The sequence below is a fragment of the Myotis lucifugus genome, unplaced genomic scaffold (genome assembly GCF_000147115.1).
Source record: "Myotis lucifugus unplaced genomic scaffold, Myoluc2.0 scaffold_351, whole genome shotgun sequence".
NCBI lineage: Eukaryota > Metazoa > Chordata > Mammalia > Chiroptera > Vespertilionidae > Myotis > Myotis lucifugus.
The window spans coordinates 865,762-885,264 of NW_005871399.1; the positions used below are offsets into that span (position 1 = coordinate 865,762).

General features: G+C 47.0%; 1 protein-coding gene across 1 annotated transcript in view; it reads left to right on the top strand.

Moving 5' to 3' along the window:
• The window catches only part of TBXAS1 (thromboxane A synthase 1), a 152,213-nt gene that overhangs the window by 83,070 nt on the left and 49,640 nt on the right, over positions 1-19,503 (top strand). The window contains exon 6 of the mRNA XM_006101347.3: positions 6,664-6,780. Coding sequence (XP_006101409.1) covers positions 6,664-6,780 — 117 coding nt within the window. The remainder of the gene's footprint in view (positions 1-6,663; positions 6,781-19,503) is intronic.

The following is a 19,503-nucleotide window of genomic DNA, read 5'->3' on the forward strand; positions in this document are numbered from 1 at the left end:
CTGATGAACAGGGGTAGATACAGAAGCAGAGCAACATTGAACAGAATGTTAAACTACAGTGGGAAGCCTGGGGAGGGTTGGGGGGGGGATTAAGAGACCAACTGAAGGACTTATATGCATGCATATAAGATTAACCAATGGACACAAGACACGGGGCGGGGGGTAGGGGTCGGGGGAATGTCAAGGGGGGGAAAAAAGGAGACATATGTAATACTATTTGTAATACTTTAAGAAATAAAAATTATTATTATTAAAAAAAAAAAGAAAGCAGGTCTAATTAAGCAAGTTTATTCTATATCTATAAAAGGCTAAGTTGATTCATGCATGTGTAATACATATAAAGCTCTCACTGGCGCCAATCGCACGCGTGTGTTTCGATCTGTCATTGTCAATTGTTAATTTGGTTGACACTTCTATCATAGAGAAAGGCAAATAGCGATATTAAAATATTTCTTCTAATTAATTTCCTTTCAATATGCATGAACCCGTGCACCGAGCCACTAGTTTTTTTATAAATATATTTTTATTGGTTTCAAAGAGGAAGGGAGAGGGAGAGAGACACAGAAACATCCATGATGAGAGAGAATCATTGATCAGCTGCCTCCTGCAAGCCCCCCACTGGAAATTGAGCCAGCAACCTGGGCAGGAGCCTTGATTGACAATCAAACCTGGGGCCTCCTGGTTCATAGGTCGATGCTCTACCACTGAGCCACATGTGCTGGCTCCCCTTCACATTTCTTAAAAAAATATGTTTTTATTGATTTCAGAGAGGAAGGGAGAGGGAGAGAGAGATAGAAACATCAGTGATGAGAGAGAATCAGTGACTGGCTGTCTCCTGCACACCCCCTAACTGTGGATTGAGCCCACAACCCGGGCATGTGCCCTTGACCAGAATTGAACCCGGGACCTCCTTTCAGTCTGCAGGTCAATGCTCTATCCACAGAGCCAAACTGGCTGGGGCCCCATCACATTTTTTTAAGGCTCTAACTTTCCCAGTTTCCAAATGGACTCTTGGCCTCTATCAGTGCCCTCAGCACTTCCTGATGTTGCTTCCTGGTCATGAACCACAGTTTACCATTAAACCCAAACCAATCTTCTAATGTTTATAGGACCTGTTGCCCCATCACCTCGAGACTTGGTTATTTTTATTTAAATATTTTTAATCAGCTCCTCTTTGCTATCAGGCACTCCATGGATCCATGGCAGCTCTTACTTTAATATCTGCAGAAACTGGAGCTGGGCCCGCATGACTCAGCAGCGGCAGAACTTCCCATCCCTGGTCTCTCCCCCAGCCCGGAGTTGGGGGAGCTGTGGGAAGGGTGAGCGAGGTAGGGGGTCTGTGGTCCAGGGCAGGGTCTAGTTGGAAGGGAGCGTGGAGGGGTGCGCTCAGTCACTAAACCTGCTGCCGGAAGCTCTGAGTTCTGGTCCAAATGTCAACACGGAGAGTGGGTCCGGCTGCGGCGTGTGCATCTCCAGGATCTGCCTGGATGTAGAGTGGAGATGGAAGGTGCTGGGAGTTCAGTGTGTGGTGGGTACCAGCCCTGAGGTCCTCATGGGTGACACAGGGTCGCCGCTCCAGGCACAGGTCCGGTCACACCCTTGGCTCACAAGAGACACGTCGGAGGCCACGGGGTGATTTGTGGGTGGTTTTATCCAGAACCACAGGAACCCAGGGCCCTGGCTGCCCAGGTGCAGCCTCTCCCGAGGCCACATTCATCCTCTCGGGAGACTTGCCCTTCCCGGCCAAGTGTGAGAGGGGACATGTCAGAGACACCCCGCCCTCCTTAACACCGCTCCTACGAGAAGCTGCTGAGGGCCGGTGAAGATCTTCCTCAGGAGGCATGATTTCCCAAACCCTCTCACCCCCTTCCCCAGTCAGGAAAGCCCACGCCGCCATCTGGCATGGGGCCAATGCAAACACAGATCCAAGCATGTGGTTCCCCTCCTTGGAGGAAATGCTGGAAACCCTATCAGCAGGGCCACCCGAGTCCATAGCATGCCTTTGTCCAATTAGATGATGAGTTGGCAGATGGAGCCCACGCTGGATCTAGCCCCGTTGCCCCCCTGAGCTGTGGACACACCACACCCCTTCCTCCGAGGCCATGCTCTCCGGCTAGTCAGTGTCGGAAGCAGAGACCGGGAAGATCGGGAAGATAGGGTGACCTCTGAGACTTCTTCCACTGGCGGAGAGTGAGTGGGTGACGATCGTCCAGTGGGGATGGAACACTTCACGAGATGGAAGCCCTGGTGGCAATCTCTGTGCAGGTGCAGCCATGTGTTGAAAAGAGCTTATGTTCTCAGGGATAGAACTTGGGGTTCTCCGAGTGACAGAATTCTAGAGTAGTTGTTGGTTATAATATAATGAGGGGCTGGGCAACATGCTGCACCTGCCAGGTGAGGAGAGAGGCAGGTGGTGCCAGGGAGCCTCTCATCTGTGCACGGTTGTGTGAAAATCAGAAGGTTTGGCACAGTGGTCACGGCACACTTTCTGGTATTAATATTGCTGCAGCCTACTTGACACCCCACTGAACAAGTTGGCAATGCTCGCACCAGGACCCCGAAGTCTGACAGTATCTCTTGGCGTCTTTAAAAGCACCCCACTCTGTGTACGCGACCTGCAGCTCGGCGTGGCCGCCTGAGAACCGTTGGCTTCTATGCCACGGCTTCACAGGCAACACACGGATCTAGAGTCGATGTTCTTGCAGGTCCCAGGACACAAGGAAACGTGTAGGCTACGGCCTCATGTTCTGTTATGGCGCTTGTGCCTTTTCCATAACAACCTGCACACTCGGCACAGCAGAGGGCCCTGCACGGCCTTCGCAGCGCTCTGCGTGGCTCTCCAGGTCAGCTGAGAATCCAGTTTGGCCCAGGACGAACACCCAATTCATGGTTTCTCTCTTCATGGGACCTCAGGATGCCAAGGTGTTCGTTTTCTTTAATAACTTGCTCCCCAGGATTGTGGCATTCTTCAAAGCATAAGGTTTATGCTTAGCTGGTCTAGTAAGAAGTCAGGCTCTGTTTTATGAGATCTTAATTGAAAAGATAGACCCGGTCAGCTGTCCGAGGAACACATAGCAGGGGGGCCACTGCTGGACCATCACTGCTTACCAGGACAGGTCTCCCTATTGCTGGAGAATGACCCCCAAATTATTGAAATGACATAGAAAGGACTTCCGTAGCTGTAAGATCAACCGATGTTGGTTATAAACCACCCCATGAGCCCCTTAAGGACAAGAGTCCCATTCTTTGCTAACATAGCACCTGGCACATAGTAGGTGCTCAATACATGTTGACAATCTAATAACACTTTGGCTGAGAGGATATTAGTTGAGGGAGAGGCCAACTCCAAGATTTGGTGTTTTGGTTACAGTAGGTTTTTCAAACTCTTTTTGACTGTGGCCTACAATAAGAAACACATTTCACAGCATGACACAGAATAGTCACTATCTTTCTCTCTCTCTCTCTCTCTCTCTATATATATATATATACCACACACACACACTTTTGAATAAAAGTTTTACAACAACAAAATAGCCGTACTTTATAAAACACTATCTTTCTACTCTGCTCTATTTATTGCTTCTCTCTCTCTCTCTCTCTCTCTCTCTCTCTCTCTCTCTCTCTCGCTGTTTGCCACCCACTATACTGATTCCACCAATTCCACTGGCCACGGCTTGCTGCCTGGAAACTCCTGGCCAGAAAGTGAGTGAAGATGCCTTCGCTGAGAGTCTGCACACAGGGCTGGGCGGGCAGACAAGAGGCTAGAAAGCCCTGTTTCCCTGGGTCCTGCCTCCTTTTCTGCTCTGACGCTCACAGTCCTGCCCCCAGCAGATTTCCCAGTCCCCCCGTTGCCCATTTCTTTGGAGAAGAGCTCTCTGTGTGGCCTCCCTCAGCAAACCTAATCAATTGTTTGTAGAGGGCCTGAGGGACTGGGCGGTAGTTACTGTTCCATAGGCGGAGTTTCAGTTTCACAAGATGAAAGAGTTCTGCGGGTGGGTGTGTGGGGATGGCTACACAACAATGTGAATGTACTTAATACCACCAAACTGCATGCTTAAAATGGCTAAGATGGTACATTTTACATTATGTGTAATTGGCCACAATCAGTGTGTGTGTGTGTGTGTGTGTGTGTGTGTGTGTGTGCGCGCAAACTAATACAAAAATACCTGGAGGAGTGTTCTGGAGAGGAAGTCTCAGGCTTGGAAGAGTTTTTAAAAGTCATTTAGACCAACCCCCTGGCCCCTCAGACACTCAAGCCTTCTGTGCAGGATTTCCAGGAAGGGGTAAGTCTCCAGCAATGGGGGCTCATCACTCAGGGCAGAATATTTTTTCTTTAAACAATTCTGCCTTTTATTTGTTTGTTTGTTGTTGTTTTTTTATTGATTTCAAAGAGGAAGGGAGAGGGAGAGAGAGAGAGAAACATCAATGACAGAGAATCATTGATCGACTGCCTCCTCCACAACCCAGGTATGTGCCCTGACTGGGAATCAAACCGTGACCTCCTGGTTCATAGTTCGATGCTCAACCACTGAGCCATGCCAGCCGAGCTAATTCTGCCTTTTGATTATTGGGAAGTTAGCTTCCCCTATTGAACCCAATTCTATCCCCTCAGGTCAAAAAACAACCTAAATTTCCTCTCCCATGCAACATGCCTTTGGTAAATATATTTTGAGCTCACATTAAGCACTGTTCTCTGATCACCCAAGTCTTCTATTTGCTGCTGAACATTCCAAAACTTGACAACAATTTTATATGACATCCATTCACATCTCCTCTTCTGAAATGACCGATTTGCCGCTCTCCCTCTTACAGTATGACATCTAGAAATGAAAACATTTCTCTAACCAATGCCCCCGAAATTTTCCATTAAAACTGGGGAATCCTAATGGAAGCTGTGGGCTGGGAAGAGTATCGTCCCGGCCGTCTGGGGAGGGGGAGGTTTGCGGGCTACGCCGACATCGGGCGGAGGGCTAGATTCGTCCTCCAGGTGCCAGATAAAAAACGTCTTGGATCCAGTCCTAGGTCTGATGGATGGATACAGTATCCAATCAATCTTGACTCTTATCTCTAATTTATTCGGTTTCATCAGGACCCCATAAACCACCACCCAGCCTTCCTTGGAGTGAAATGCTTTATCGCCTGCAGCTTTGCACAGGACTGGGTGTTTGCCAATATATAAATACACCTAATGCATGCTTTCTCCTTTGACTCTGGAACCTAAACAAATGGGTTATGTTCCCATAACTCCATAAAGCCACCATTCTGCATGGTGACCAAGGCACTCCTAAAGAATTTCATCCTAAACACGGAGAGGATTCCTCTGCAGAGAAATAGCCCAGCCACTTGGTTCTTATATATAATTAATCCTCCCCCCATCCAGATACTTTGCAGTTATGTTTTATAGCTTATTCTGAGTGTTCATATTTTATCAGAAAATTATAATTTTCCTCTAAATAGGAGTTTTTACAAGGCTTTTGAATTATGATGGCTGGCTTCATGTTTCAGCTATAATTAAAACGGGGAAAAGAACTAGTGAAACTGTACATCATATGTGGTTCTGAAGAGTGCTTGGGCCTCCAATCCCCCCTCCTCCTCACACCCTGAGGCCTTGGGGCGGGGGAGGGGGGACACACTGATCAGCTGTGGGGGTAGGGGGGGTCCCAGCTTTGACCACTGGGTGGGAGTAGCTGGTTTTAGGAAGAAACACAACAGCCTGGAAAGAAGGGGTGAGGAGGGTCATCCTTTGCATGTTTCCAGGCTCAGCTGACTACCTCCTCCTCCGAGAAGCCTTCCTGACTGTTTGGTCCCCTATGATTTTCTCACCTTGCCCTGCTTCCTCACTTCATAACTCTCACCTTCTCATGAGCAGTAATGACATCTGTTTGTTAGTCTATGAGCTCCCTGTCGGCTTCCCCACTGGACTACCAACTCCTTGAGGGCCAAACCTACGCCTTCATTATTCAACCCTGGAGAGCCATCTCCTTGCATGTATTACATAGTCAACAAATGTTTGCTGAATGAGAAAAACGAATGAATGAATGAGTGTGTGAATGAGTGGAAATACACAGAAACACGGTTCTCTCGGAAGCAGCTCTGTTGGGATAAGCTTCTGAAGGACTCTCCTTTCCCCCTCCCGTCTCTCTCCACACTCCCCACCTTATCTTCCCCCGTTCCCTGCACCCTCCCCACCCCCACGACACACACACCAAAGACCCAGACACATGAGTCTGTCAACTCCCGGCCCAACCTGACCAATCCAGCCACACAAAACTTCTTGCCATCAAGTTCAGGCCTGAAACTCCATCCCAGGGGAGACTAGCTCACCCCAAGAAGCCTGCTGCGTGGTCAGGGACCCCTCACTCTGCAGGGAGACTGCAGAGCATACAGAACCGCTGTGTTACTTACACAGCGGTGACCTCATTGTCGCAGGGTGAACTGGGCCAGCAGAGCACATCCATCTGCTGCCCCGGCCCTCGGCCATGAATCTTTAGGTCATTATCCCTAAGTCTTTATATTCTTCTTCTGTATCCTTGCAAAGGAAACCTCCCCGTTTGTTGGTCATTGGTGAACCTTTGACTGGAATGTTTATCGTGGGTCTGTACTGCCGCCCAGGTGGCTCGGGCTCCCTTGTGGTCTAACCCTCTGCTTGCTGTTTTCCATCAGGCGACGGGTTTGGAATGCAAACCGGTAGCTGACAGCATCCTGTTTTTACGTGACAAAAGATGGGAAGAGGTCAGAAGTGTCCTAACTTCTGCTTTCAGTCCTGAAAAGCTGAATGAGGTAAGACCCGGGAAATGCAGACTCTCTTCCTTAAGGGACAGGTTTTTCTTCAAATGGCGATGGAGAGCTGGTTCACCCTGTATCACTCGTCCACGTGGCCCAACAAAATGCCCTGCCTCCTGGGGCCTTTAGACCTCCCTATTCTGCAAAAGCACAGGACACGGCACCGGCGTCTTCCATTTCCCCAGCCTCCCACATCCTCAGAGGCCATGACCCATCGAATCAACAGCACCGGGGGCTTCCCCTCTATGTCCCCAGACCCTGCCCCAGGCACTTTGGGGGCACACGGGAGAAAACTGGGGCAGTGTCCCTCACACTTTCACGTATAATGGACCACCTGGTGGTCTTGTCAATGGGGCCCGAGACTCTGCTTTCTAACAACCTGGCAGGTGGTGCGGATGCTTCTGAACAGTGAAGCTCGCCTTACACAGCGAGGGGCCGGAGAACAGCCTGAAACACCGGTGGGCTCCGAGTCAGACCCGAAGTGGGAGGAGACGGCCATGGTTCCTGGGGAGGAGCGGGGTGCACGTGGAAGAGCTCTGGGCGCGCAGGCAGGCCCTGGTGAATGAGCGCCCTGGTCATCCTTCCCCGGCCGAGGCGGAGGGAAGGGTGGCATCCCCAACAGGCTGCCAGCTCTGTAAGCCCTGGGCTCCCCGCCCCCACCTCTTCTCCCCAAGTTCTCTCATTCCTGATCCTCACTGATGGCCCCTCCACTGCCGATCTGGCTTTAGTTTCTGTTCCGAATTCTGCAACCACTGAGGAGGAGGTCTGGAGCCCTATGTTCGGTAGCGAAGGGGCTGCCTTAATTTGAGTCCCGGTTCCAGAGTCACCCACCATGTCTAGCTGTTCCAAATGGCTGGGCTTGGAGTGGCCTGTCGTCAGCTCAATAAATGAAAGCTACTCTTAGCTTCAACTCAAGACGCTCACCCCTATGGTCCTGTTCAAAGCCTATGAATTTTTCGAAGCCCCCAGGAGAGGAAAGGGTCCTATACATCATAATTAACTCCATCCAAGTGAGCTCTCTCAGAAACCTGTGATCCTGCCCATCTTCAATGAGGTTTAATTTGTTTCCACCGCGGCCTTTGGTATCTGAGGTCAGAGGGCAGCTCAGCTCATGGCCCCAGCTCACCAGCTCACCAGCTCACACTCACAGCTCTTACTGTGCCAGGCACCACTCAAAGGGCCTCCTATTTATATTAACACACAACCTTCACCACATTCCTGTGAGGTAAATACTATTATTATCACCTCGTTTTACAGATGAGGAAACTGAGGCACAGAGCGATTAAGTAACACACCGCATGTCACACATGTAAGCTAGTGAGCAGCAGAGCCAGGATTAGAATCCAGCTCCAGAACTGATTAACCTTCTGACTGACTGACCGCTTCTCTTCTTAGCTACGCGGACTGTCCCAGGGGTTGGAGGGTGGGGGAAAGAAAGTAGAGCAAATGGGGCCCCTGTGGAAACCTAGGCGGGTTAGAAGCAGCTCTCCTCTCTCTATTGTAGACCCAAGTTTGGGACCAACTGAGGTATGGAAACAGGTTTCAGACAGAGGTCATGACAATGTCTCCTTTCTTACCAGTAAAGCGGGTTGAGAACGGTGGCTCCGCCATCCAGTCCCCGAATGGGCAGGTTGCAGCCTCCGCCGCAGGAGGGCGGCCCAGAGCACACACCGGGTCAGGGAGGGAGCCCTGCTCCGCTCTCAGCCTCCTTACACATTGAGGTTTCAAGGGAGAATTTGTTTGAAGGAAGGGCCTGCTTCTTTACAAAGTTGTAAGCACTGGACAAGTTCAAGGGAGGACACCTTTACGACATTAGTCACCAAAATGTTGAGTTAACCAAAGAAGGGGGTGACATCCGCTGGACATGGTGCATCCTATTTCTTCACTCATGAGTCAGCAATGGCGGCACTACAGATGCAGCGAGAGTCTCATTTGTTAAAAAGACACTGACGAAGTGTATTGATTGGGGGGCGGGGGGGGAAACAATAAGAAAGGAAAAGAGTTTTCTTGTCAGTCTTCAGCTATTTCTTTGAGGGGGGAAAAAGACCCATATCAGGGTCTAGATTTCTTTAGCACCTTACAGAGTATATTCCAGAAACTGGTACGATATTGTTTCCCAAATAACTCTAGTGCTGGGGGACCCAAAGCATCTCCTTCCTCTGGTTCAGAAATCGAAATCTTAGTGTCTGAATTAGTTGTGGAAAATAGAGGCCCTCGCAGTGGTTCACAGCACTAGGGGGAGGGGTTGTCATAAATGAAAGAGAAGTGTGGGGGTGGGGATGTCATGGACAGATCCCCTGGGTTTTGTCAGTTCTAGACCACTGTTTAACATATACCCCCAGTGAACTTAAAGCTCCACAGAAAATCATCTTCCTACTAAATACAGGTCAGTTTACTTTCTTGGGTTTCCATTTGAAAGGAGGCCATTCCGGGGGCAGGGGATCCCTCTTCCTCCCCCTCTCTGGAGAGCTTGGACCTGGTGAGTTTAAGGTTCCTGGGAAACAGATAACTGAGCAGATGCATCAGGGAGATGCTGGCTGCAGATCTGGAGCTCAGGAGATAAGGGCAGGAAAGACGGTCATCAGACACACAGACATGGGCGAGGTCGCCTGTAGCACCAGAAGAGAAAGGGGGGCTGCGGAGAGCCACATGAAGTGAGGGGCAGAGCAGAAACCTACAAAGAAGACTCGGGAAGAAGAGCTGCAATAGAATTCCAGGAGAACGGGGAGGGGGAGTATTTCAGGGAGGAAAGAGGTGTTAAATGCAGCTTAAATGAAGGAAACATGAGGACTGAAAGGGACGTGACAAGGATAATATTTTTCCAACGTGAAACCAATGTAAGTGTCTCACGCTCCATAAATCGTGTCCCCGTGATTTCCTCTCCCCGCCGGATCCGTGGCTCTCGTTGCTTCAGAAGGAGACAGTGGTGCCGTCCAGAGCAAGGAGGTCGTTGCTCAGCTTGGAACTGCACACCAGGCTTACTTGATCCACACAGAGACAGGGGTCTTGGAAGCCAAGATTTGTTAGGGGGATAGAGTTTTCCTAATCCCAAAAGCAACTTCCCTTTGCATATGAAGAACAAGCAAGGTTTGGGGCTCTGAGCATGGACTCTATGACAAGATGCAGACAGGATGGAGGATATGGAAAGAGCCTGGCTTCTATTCTATGGAAGATGGAGGGAGGGAAGGAAGAGAGAAGAGCAGGCTTCCAGATATTAGTGTCCCTGACTGCCTCCTTCCCCAGCATGTGTAACTCCCGCCCCCCCACCCCCACCCACCACACACACACACACACTCCTGGTTTCTGGATGTTACCTTGGACTTAAACCTCCCATCAGCCTCTGGTCTCTAGATCACTGGTTCTCAAACCACGGGCTTGTGACCAACAGCTGCACCAGAATCACCTGAAACCCTTGTTAAAAATACATAATTCTAACCACCCTAGGACCTGCAGAAGGAGGACTTCTAAGCGTGTCTGGGAATCTGTATATGTCACAAGTCCCCTGGCATCGTTACGATAAGAGCCAGAGTGGAAAGCACTGGTGATCTGTCTGACTCTTGGTCCCTTGTCTGACCATCTGGCCTGTGGTTACCCACGTTCTCAAATTTGGGCCCCAGGACCCCAAACCCTTCCCTGCTTTATTCTCCTCTGTAGCTCTATCACCAGCGACCATTCCATTTACTTGACTTGGTTTATTTCTTTATTGTTAATTGCACGGCACTAGGCACATAATGGGCCCTAAGAAATGATTTGCTGAATGAATGGATGAATGAAGAATCAAAGAACCAGGAAGCTTCCTATGGAAGGATATATGTTAAAACTGAGAGAAAAGGGAAATAATTTTATCAAGGAAAAATTAAATACAAGGATGCAACCAATTGTTGGCTTCCTCTTTAGAGAGTCACCAATATAGATATTAGATATATACGGAAGTAGAAAAAGTAGGTCACGCCCAGCCATCATGGATCAGTGGTTGAGCATCAATCTATAAACCAGAAGGTCATGGTTCAATTCCCGGTCAGGGCACATGCCCGGGTGGTAGGCTCCATCCCCAGTGTGGGGCGTGCAGGAGGCAGCCGATCAATGATTCTCTCTCATCATTGATGTTCCTATCTCTCTTTTCCTCTCTGAAATCAATAAAAATATATATTTAAAAAAGAAAGAAAGAAAGAAAAGGCAGGTCACAAGGACACAAAGAGGAAAATGAGGTACACAGGGTCTGGGTGGAGGAGGCAGAGCTGAGAGAAGCTCAGAGAACCAGCAGGAGCCTGCACTTCACTTGGTTGCTGTTTCCTAAGTTAGTTTTCCCAGAAATAACTTTGAAATATCAATTATCTTCAGTCCTTTCTGAATTTGTGACTAGCTTTTGGGCTTTGTTTTCAAACTTCAGAGCTCATTCTTGAAATCAAGGTTTGTTTTCCCTTGGAAGTCTCAGGCTTTTTCCCATGGCACCTTGGCAGCCTAAGTCCTTTACTGTATCTGTGTCATTAATATTCAAATAACACTGGCTTTATTTATGTGGATATTAGCTGCCTCAGTCAACAATGCTTGAAAGTTACTTTAAAATCAGCATTATATCACAAATCCATATTTTTTTATTTAAAATAAAATTGGTTTCCGGCTTAAGTTGTACCAGGGATAATATAGAGAGATAGAGAAACAGTGAAAATGGATTGATTCATGCCTGATTCTGGAATCAGAAGAGACCATCAAGTCATAGCCCAGTGACAGGCGAGTTATTGAGATTTATATTAAAGGATGGCTACGTAGTGCGGGGGAAACAACCGATGGCTTTACTGGGGGGAGATTTTGCCAGGTTAACCTGCCAGAGTTTTCACCCTCTCCCCTAAAGGATTAATTTTTTAAGGGGCAACTGGTAGATTTACTTAGATTTTTAGAGCCTTTTTTAGATTCTTTACCAAAGGCTATTAATGAGTAACCCTGGGATTGTGTAAAACTTTATTATGGGTCAGGAAGTAAATAGATTTATCTTCAGGAAACAAAACTGGGGGCTAATTTAATTCTTCTCTGAGGGAAATATGTAAGTAAGGGGATTCCCTGGAGACCCAGGTGAGCACTAATTTTATTTCTAAATTTTATAACTCATCTGAAAGAGGGAGAACACCGGGAAATCTATACATTTGTATATTCCTCTAAGCTCTCTGAGTTGAAAAGTATTAAATCAATTGAAATAAGTTGCTAAGACTGTTCTAAGGTTGTGTATGTCAGCACAAAAGTGGCAGCTAAACCTTCAATGTAAGCAAGAATAAAATAATATATCGAGGAGAAAAGCATTTCGACTATACTTATGTGACGATGAACTTCAAACTAGGAATTACTACCAAGGAAAAGGATTTGAAATCACCGAGGGCCAAAAAGGCCTAATGGTCATACAGTTCAGTAAAATATTGCAAACCATCTTCTTAGAGATTCATCAAGTACCTTAGCATATTAAAGGCTTGGGAGAAACCTGCAGTAGGGAGATCTTTGTACCTTTGTTTATTCTGGGTGCAAATAAGTTTGTAGTAGGTGAAAGCATGGGTAGTTAATGTCATAGCCGGCTATTGAGAGAAATGAGGCAAGTGGGCACTTTGTCTTTGGGGGTAGAGTTCATGGGCAACTCCATTGTCAAGTGCCTCCTGAGCAGAGATCAAGCTCCAAATTGGATGGACCATGGACCCAACCCAATATAGTGGCTGGTATATTCTCAGTTCTCAAAGCTGGACAGAAGTGGTGGACATTCTCTCATTCACCCAGATAATTAAGCTGGTGGAGGCCCACTGAGCAGATATAAGAGAACTGGCAACTTCATACATGATTTCCTAAGGCTATGTGTGTGTCACTCAAGAGGAAATGAGCCAATTGTATATCTGTGCTTGGGGACTCAAAGAAAAGCCAAAACAACTGGGAAGGTTGGTATCTCTTCCAGGCACCGAGAATCCAGCTTGATGCCTAATTTTTCACTTTCATCCAGATGTTTCCTGTCAGGAAGGCACAGTCAATAATGTATGAATCTTAAAGGCAGAGGCAGAAGTGGTTATTATTCCCTCTAGGCCTTTCTTGCCTTGGAGAAGACATATTACTCCAGGATGACTACAATTTTTAAAAATTTAAGTTGATAAAGCCAGCTTATGAGTAAATGCATAGTTACAGCCATTTCAGTGCAAAAGTCTTTGCAGAATTACAGTCATCACCACAGTTTAGTTTGGCCTTTAAATTTTCACTGTAAACTCTCAGACAGTCACGCACAAGGGCTTCTAAAACAGACCCTCGTCTTCCAATGATGTTAGAACAAGCAGCGTCCTCTTGGCTGTATCAGCCTCCTGCCGTCTATTTTTAATATTTGCTTTTATTTCTGAGTCCTTCCAAACAATAAAAATGAAAGTCATTATAACCAAGTGCGGCTGTGGTGATAAGTACTTCGGAATCCAAAAATACATTGTCCCTGCCTGACCAGGTGCCCGTTTTCCAGAATGCCTGGGTATTTATCTAGCGGCAAGAGGTCCTTATCCTGCAACACAGTTGTATCCTGCAACACACTTAATCTCCTAGTTAAAATCAATATAATGATGAACTGTTTAAATTCTGGTTAAAATGTTCCTTTTCCATCTGCATTCAAAAGAAAACACACTCCTCATCATGGGCACCCCATCCTGGGTTATAATTTGACTCTCCTTTGCCAGAATTATAATGTCACTCCGACTTGCCGCTGGTTAAATCTAAGAGCATCTCAATGTGCCTCCTAGCTTGTCTGTTGCCTGGCAACACCAGCAGCCACCTCCTCGTCGGGGTGAGTTCTAATTGGTCAAACTCTTGACAGGAGCCAAGAGTGATTAGAAATGACACTTTATTATTCACCTAGATGGCTAGAACTGATATATATCAGCAGGAAATTTTGCATGAAAATAAGTCATGGATGTTTTCAATATCTGGGTAGCAGAGGGAGGTTGTAAGTTTTGTTAACTAGTATGAATTTTACATTTATTAGTCACTTGTTTAGAGGTATTATTTTTTTCTATTTTTTAAATCAACAATATAGTTCAATACCATTTCCCATCTGTATTAGCTGACCTTTATTTATTCAGAAAATCACCCTCTAACGTCCATTCCAAAACAGCAACAGTGCCCACGGGTCTAAGCGTGCCAAATAGAATGAAACATTAAATTCATAACATTCAACTGATATTTATTAGTTCCCGTCTTTAAGGGGTTTATAATGTAGAAGAGCAACAAGGTGGATGTATTTCTACGTCATTTCCAACTCGTGGGAGACGGTGGCACTTTGGGGGTTGGGGGGTGGGTAGCATTGGAACGGAGCCCTGGAGATTTTGCTGAGTTTTGACAGAGGGAAAGGTGCTTTGCAGGTGGAATGAGCTGCAGGAACAAAGTCATCTGGACGAAAAAGTACAGGGTGTGTTTGGGGAATAGGGAGTATAAACTGGCTGGAACACAGAGTACGCGCAAGCACTTAGTGAAAGCAAATGGGAAAAGTAGGTTGAGGCACATAGAGTTCCCAGTTCTCTGCTGGGGTGCGGGGAGTGCTTGGTGCACACTTCACTGAATAGTGAGGAGCTATTAAATACCTGAAAGTGGGGGATTGAGGAAAAAAGGGTTCCAATTCGGCCATTTAGCTTCCAAGATCACACACACACACACACACACACACACACACACACAGACTCGTGGGCAAACACTTCTGGAGCAGGTGAGGACAGGTCTCCACTTCGATGTCTCCACTTTGCGTGGCCCCAAAGGGGTGCCTCCTGGGGGCCATGTATTGATCTCGGGGTGGTGGCCCGCACAAGGGCTCTTTTCTGAATCTTTCTTCATGGATGACACATGAGTCACCCAGCCTCCACACCATCAATGTGTGGGGTCATTTCTGTTTAGAAGTATAAAGTAACACAGAAGAGACCCTCGCATCCAGCCCCCCCCGGCTCCTCTCCTCCCCCCAGGAAATGTGTCTCTCCTAGCACTCAGCTTGTCTCCATTCTCCAACCGTCCGGGCCTCCAAAGGCTTCATGGTGTTTGTTTCTCCAGTTCATGGCATCAGAACTGGATTGAGTGAGATTATAACCTAGATGTTAATTAACTGAGGAGCAAAAAGATTATGCATCCTGATTTTGGAGAAAAAGGCAGTATGTCAGAAGTCAAAGGATCTGGTGTCCTAATTCTCACTTTTATTTAATTATTTGAGCATAAAAATCACCAGAGTCTGCCTTTTAGGTCTTCATGTAATTCTGAAATAAAACAGATACAAAAAGGCTTTTTTAGGGATGTCACGTGGTGGAGCAAGTAGACAGGCCTACCGAGCTGGCTGTCTACTGCCCTGAACTAGGTAGGTCGTTGCCTGCTCTTTCCATGGCTCCCAAGCAATGGTCTCAACCTGGTGTCTACTGACCTCCTTGGAATCCCAGAATGCCCATGGAAGGGACTTTATAGCTCATTGCAATGAGCCCCACATTGGGGGTGAGGACCCAAATTCAGAGAGATTCCAATGACTTGCCCAGAGTAAGAGGTAGAACCACCACAGGCCTCAGGTCTTCACTCAGGGCCAGCTCCCAGGAAACTGCACTGCATTCATGCTAAGAGCACTCAATGTGTTAATGTTTCTTGGATACTTTCTATGTGAAGGCCCTTAGGGAACATTCAGCCAATCAGTCATCACATCGCTATTTGTAGAGAATCAACTGGATGTGTTGCACTGTGCTCATTCCTGATAGAACAAATGCCAAGAACCTCAATAATACATGACAACATGTAAGAGTTGCCACAAGATAGTAACATTGCGAGTGGATTAGTTATCTATTGCTGTGTAATAAATTACCCCTAAATTTAGCAGTTTAAAACAACAAATCTTTATTAGCTCATAGTTTCTGAGGCTCAGGGATCTGGGCATGGCTTAGAGGGGTGCCTCTGTCTTGGGGTCTCTGTAGTCACGCTGCCAGCTGGACTGTGGTCTCACGGGAAGGTTGGACTGGGGGAAGGTGGGCCTCGAAGTTTACCCACATGGTTATTGGCAGGGTTCAGTTCTTAATGGGCTTTAGAAAACAGGATCAGAAGCTTGTTCTACATCCTTCAGTCAATGGGGCTCTCCAAAGGATTTCAGCAAAACATTGCTCAGGTAACAAGTATTCTTGGAAGGCCAATCTGGTGACTGCAGACAGGGTAGATTAGAAAGTGAAAAGACAGGAGGTAAGGAGGCCAGAAGGTTCTTTTGAAAAAAAACAAAAAGTACACCAATGTGCCAGGCACTATACTAGGTACTAAGGCTACAGATATGCTCAAGATATAGTCATTGTTCTCAAGAAGCAAGATAACAACCACATTCCAGGCAACCCGTGGCAAAGCCTGAAGTAGAGTGGTCACTGGGGAAATACAGATGGAGAGACAGATTTGAGAAAGGAGTGATGATAACTTGGTGAGGCGAGAGCACGTGGACCCAATGGGTGTTGTGAGGAATAAGAGATGAGAGACTGACGCCTGGCACTCAAACCAGTCTGGGAGCGTGGGCATCCCAGTGTTTGCAACTCTCACTGCCTTCTAGCGCTAAGTCTTTTACCTATTTTGTTTCTAATCTTTGTCATGACTCTTCAAGGGAGCTATTACTATTCCCATTCTGCAGATGAAGAAATCGATTCAGTGAGGTTAGGTCAAACACGACTACGAAGTGCCAAGGAGAGGAAACCTAACAATTGGCACTGGCCTTGAATGTTTTCTCTCCCTGGGGCCAAGTGTATTTAACAAGGTCAAAGTCTTAGCCTCGAGGAGGAAACTCCAAGGATGAAGTTCTAGGGATTGCCTAGAAGGGGAGAGGACGCCTTTGAGCAGGAGAATGTCTGAGCCTTCTGGGTCTTTATCCCATACGTTGTCTCTTTTGCCCACTCACAGAGCCGTCTCTGGCTTCTCGAACGAGCTCTCTGCCCCTCAGCCTGTACCTTGATGCAGAATTCCTCAGTCAGTAAAGATTCCATCCGTTTTGTGTTTAACTGGGCCACTTTGATTATATGGTAAACTGCAGGTTACCAAGAGCTTCCTTTCTTGGGGAATTTCCTTTACCCTTGATGGTTACTGCCAGTTACTAAATAGCTGACCAGCCGTACACTCAGGATCATCTATAACGAAGATAACCAATGTGAGAGCAGACAGAAGCAAATTGGGAAACTTTCTCCCCAGGCTTGGCTGCTGGACCGATCCCCCCCAAGAAGAAATCGTTCTTTAAAAGCCCAATAGCAATAATATTTTATCTGACTCTAAGTGTAACATATGTGCATTATGAAAAAACAAAACAAAACAAAAATCACTCATTATGCTACGAAGATGAAAAGGAACAGCCAAATGAGAGTCTTCTATTAAGATGTGTATGATGATAGCATTGTGTGCTCATCTGTGCGTGTGTTTGCACAAGCCACCTCTACCTGCTTGTCTGCAAATCTAGGGGAATAACTGCGAGGTTTGTGGATTGTATAAAGATGATCGCAAGCCCATCAAAGAGAGCTTCTGTTTGTATGCGACTCGTGTAAGAGTAAATACTCCGTGACTGCTTGTGTAGGATGCGAGGAAGAAAACCTGAGACGATGGCTACTGGCCAGCACGAGCTCCTGCTCTCCTGTCTGATAATATTTTCCCTGCATTGCTTTTAAAAACATTTTTCATAATTCATGCCCCATCTCCTATCACATTAACCCAACTAAAAATGTCATTATCCATTCGGTTCGACAGACAGCAGGCAGAGTGTGGTAGAAAATTACAATCACGCCAGCCAGCAACAAAGAATTCCAGTCACAAGCACGTGGAGGCGCCGATGGTGGGCATCTGGCCCACCCCCTCTGCACTGTCCAGGCATATGATTAGGTTCCGTATGGGTGGAGCCCTCTTTGTACACACAGCATGCTTCTGAAGAGTTGTATGTAAATCAATTTTATATTGCATCCCATTTTGGTACATTAAGGAGGCTTTAAGCTTGACATCTAAAGAGACTTCCTCTTTCTTTTTCCTTTATTATTATTTTTTTTTAGAGATAGAGGAAGGGCTAAGGAGAGAGAGAGAAACATCAATCAGCTGCCTCCTGCACACAACCCAATGGGAGATCAAACCGGCAGCCCAGGCATGTGCCCTGACCAGGGATTGAACTGGCGATCTCTCAGTGCACGGGATGATGTCCAACCAACTGAGCCACACTGGCCAGGGCCTAAAGGGACTTCCTTTTAAACAGTAGTTTTCTTTTTGCCATGTTACTATTCTTCTAAACTACATCTAAAAGATATCTCTGCACATGTGATTTGACTGAAGCAGAGTTCAGTTGTATTACTAAGTTTATTAAAATAATGGAAGGAGCATAGCTGGTGAAGCCAGTCAGAAATACAGCTTAAATAGTACCGAGTCCTCCAAATACTAAGGTGGCCTGAGATTTCTTGAGAGTAACGAGCCTCACACACACTTTTGTGCTGACGGGTTATTAAACGGATGGTTTGTGAGGATTTAGGGAATAATTCAGTGGTCATGAGAGTGCATCCAGAATTATCAAGAGTGAACCAGGGTAGTCATTCTCATGTCTTTTTTTAGTGGACTTCAGGATATGGAGATACGATACAGTACATTTCTGCTTCAGCAAACCATTTGACAAAGTCTTCCCTGCCCCCCCCCCCCGCCCCCACCCACCCCCACCCACTTACTGATAAGATGCTGCCTGGCTAAAAATTTACTTAGGCTCCTCACAGCTGCCCAGAAAGAGTGATAATGACCATTTCTGTGGCTACCTAGAGTAGCCGTCTAGTGGAGGGCCTCCGGCTCTGTGTTTGATCCTGTATACATGTTAAGAAACTGAATGAAGGCTTGGAAGACACATTTACCAAATTTCAGTTGGAACAAAGGAGTAGCCACATTGCAGGAGATAAGATTTGAATGAGTGAGTACACACCTCGGCCCACCCACACTGAGTACAGACACCCAGTGCTCTGAGCTCTTAAGGCTTCATGAGCAGAAAATCCTCTTTTCCAGGATCTCCCTGTCCAGATACTCCCTCCAAGTCTTGGCAACAGGGGAGGGCCTCAGATGCTCTACCATCTCTCTACTGGGGGTGTGGGGGGGCAGGGGAGGTGTCTGCTGAGCTGCCCACAGGTGCTGCCCCTGCCACTGTCCCAGCCCTGGGAACCCACGCAGCCCTGAGCTCAGACCATAGCTCACTCACTTTCACACAACAGGAATGCCCTCTCTGCCTCTTACACAGCGAGGAGCTGGGCCCTGGTGACACAGTTCCTTCCTTACACCCCAAAGCACACGGGGCTGGCTTGGAGGGAGCAGTAGAAGGAAAGAGTCCAGCAAAGCCATGTGTTCCTCCAACTTCAGCCAACAGCCACCCAGTCTGTCCTGCTCTGTCAGGCTTCTCCAATCACCTCAATGTTTTGGGGAAGTTAAGAGATTGTTCCACTCAGAACACATGGTAGGACTTTTTATAGCAATACAAGCAATGTAAAGCAAAGCCTTTCAAATGAATGGACCCTAAAGGGTCAAAAAATCTATTGTACATGGGGGGCGATTCATGGAGAAAGATCTTGTGGTTTTCATTGACCTGGAACCTCAATATTTGCCTGTTATATGTCTCCTGAAAAAGTCAACATAACCTGGCTTTGTGGCTTGATGTGGCAAGGAAATGGGCTATTTATAATTTACAGGGTTGCTGTGGTTTCGTTCATGGAGCTGGCCTTTCAGGTGTGATGC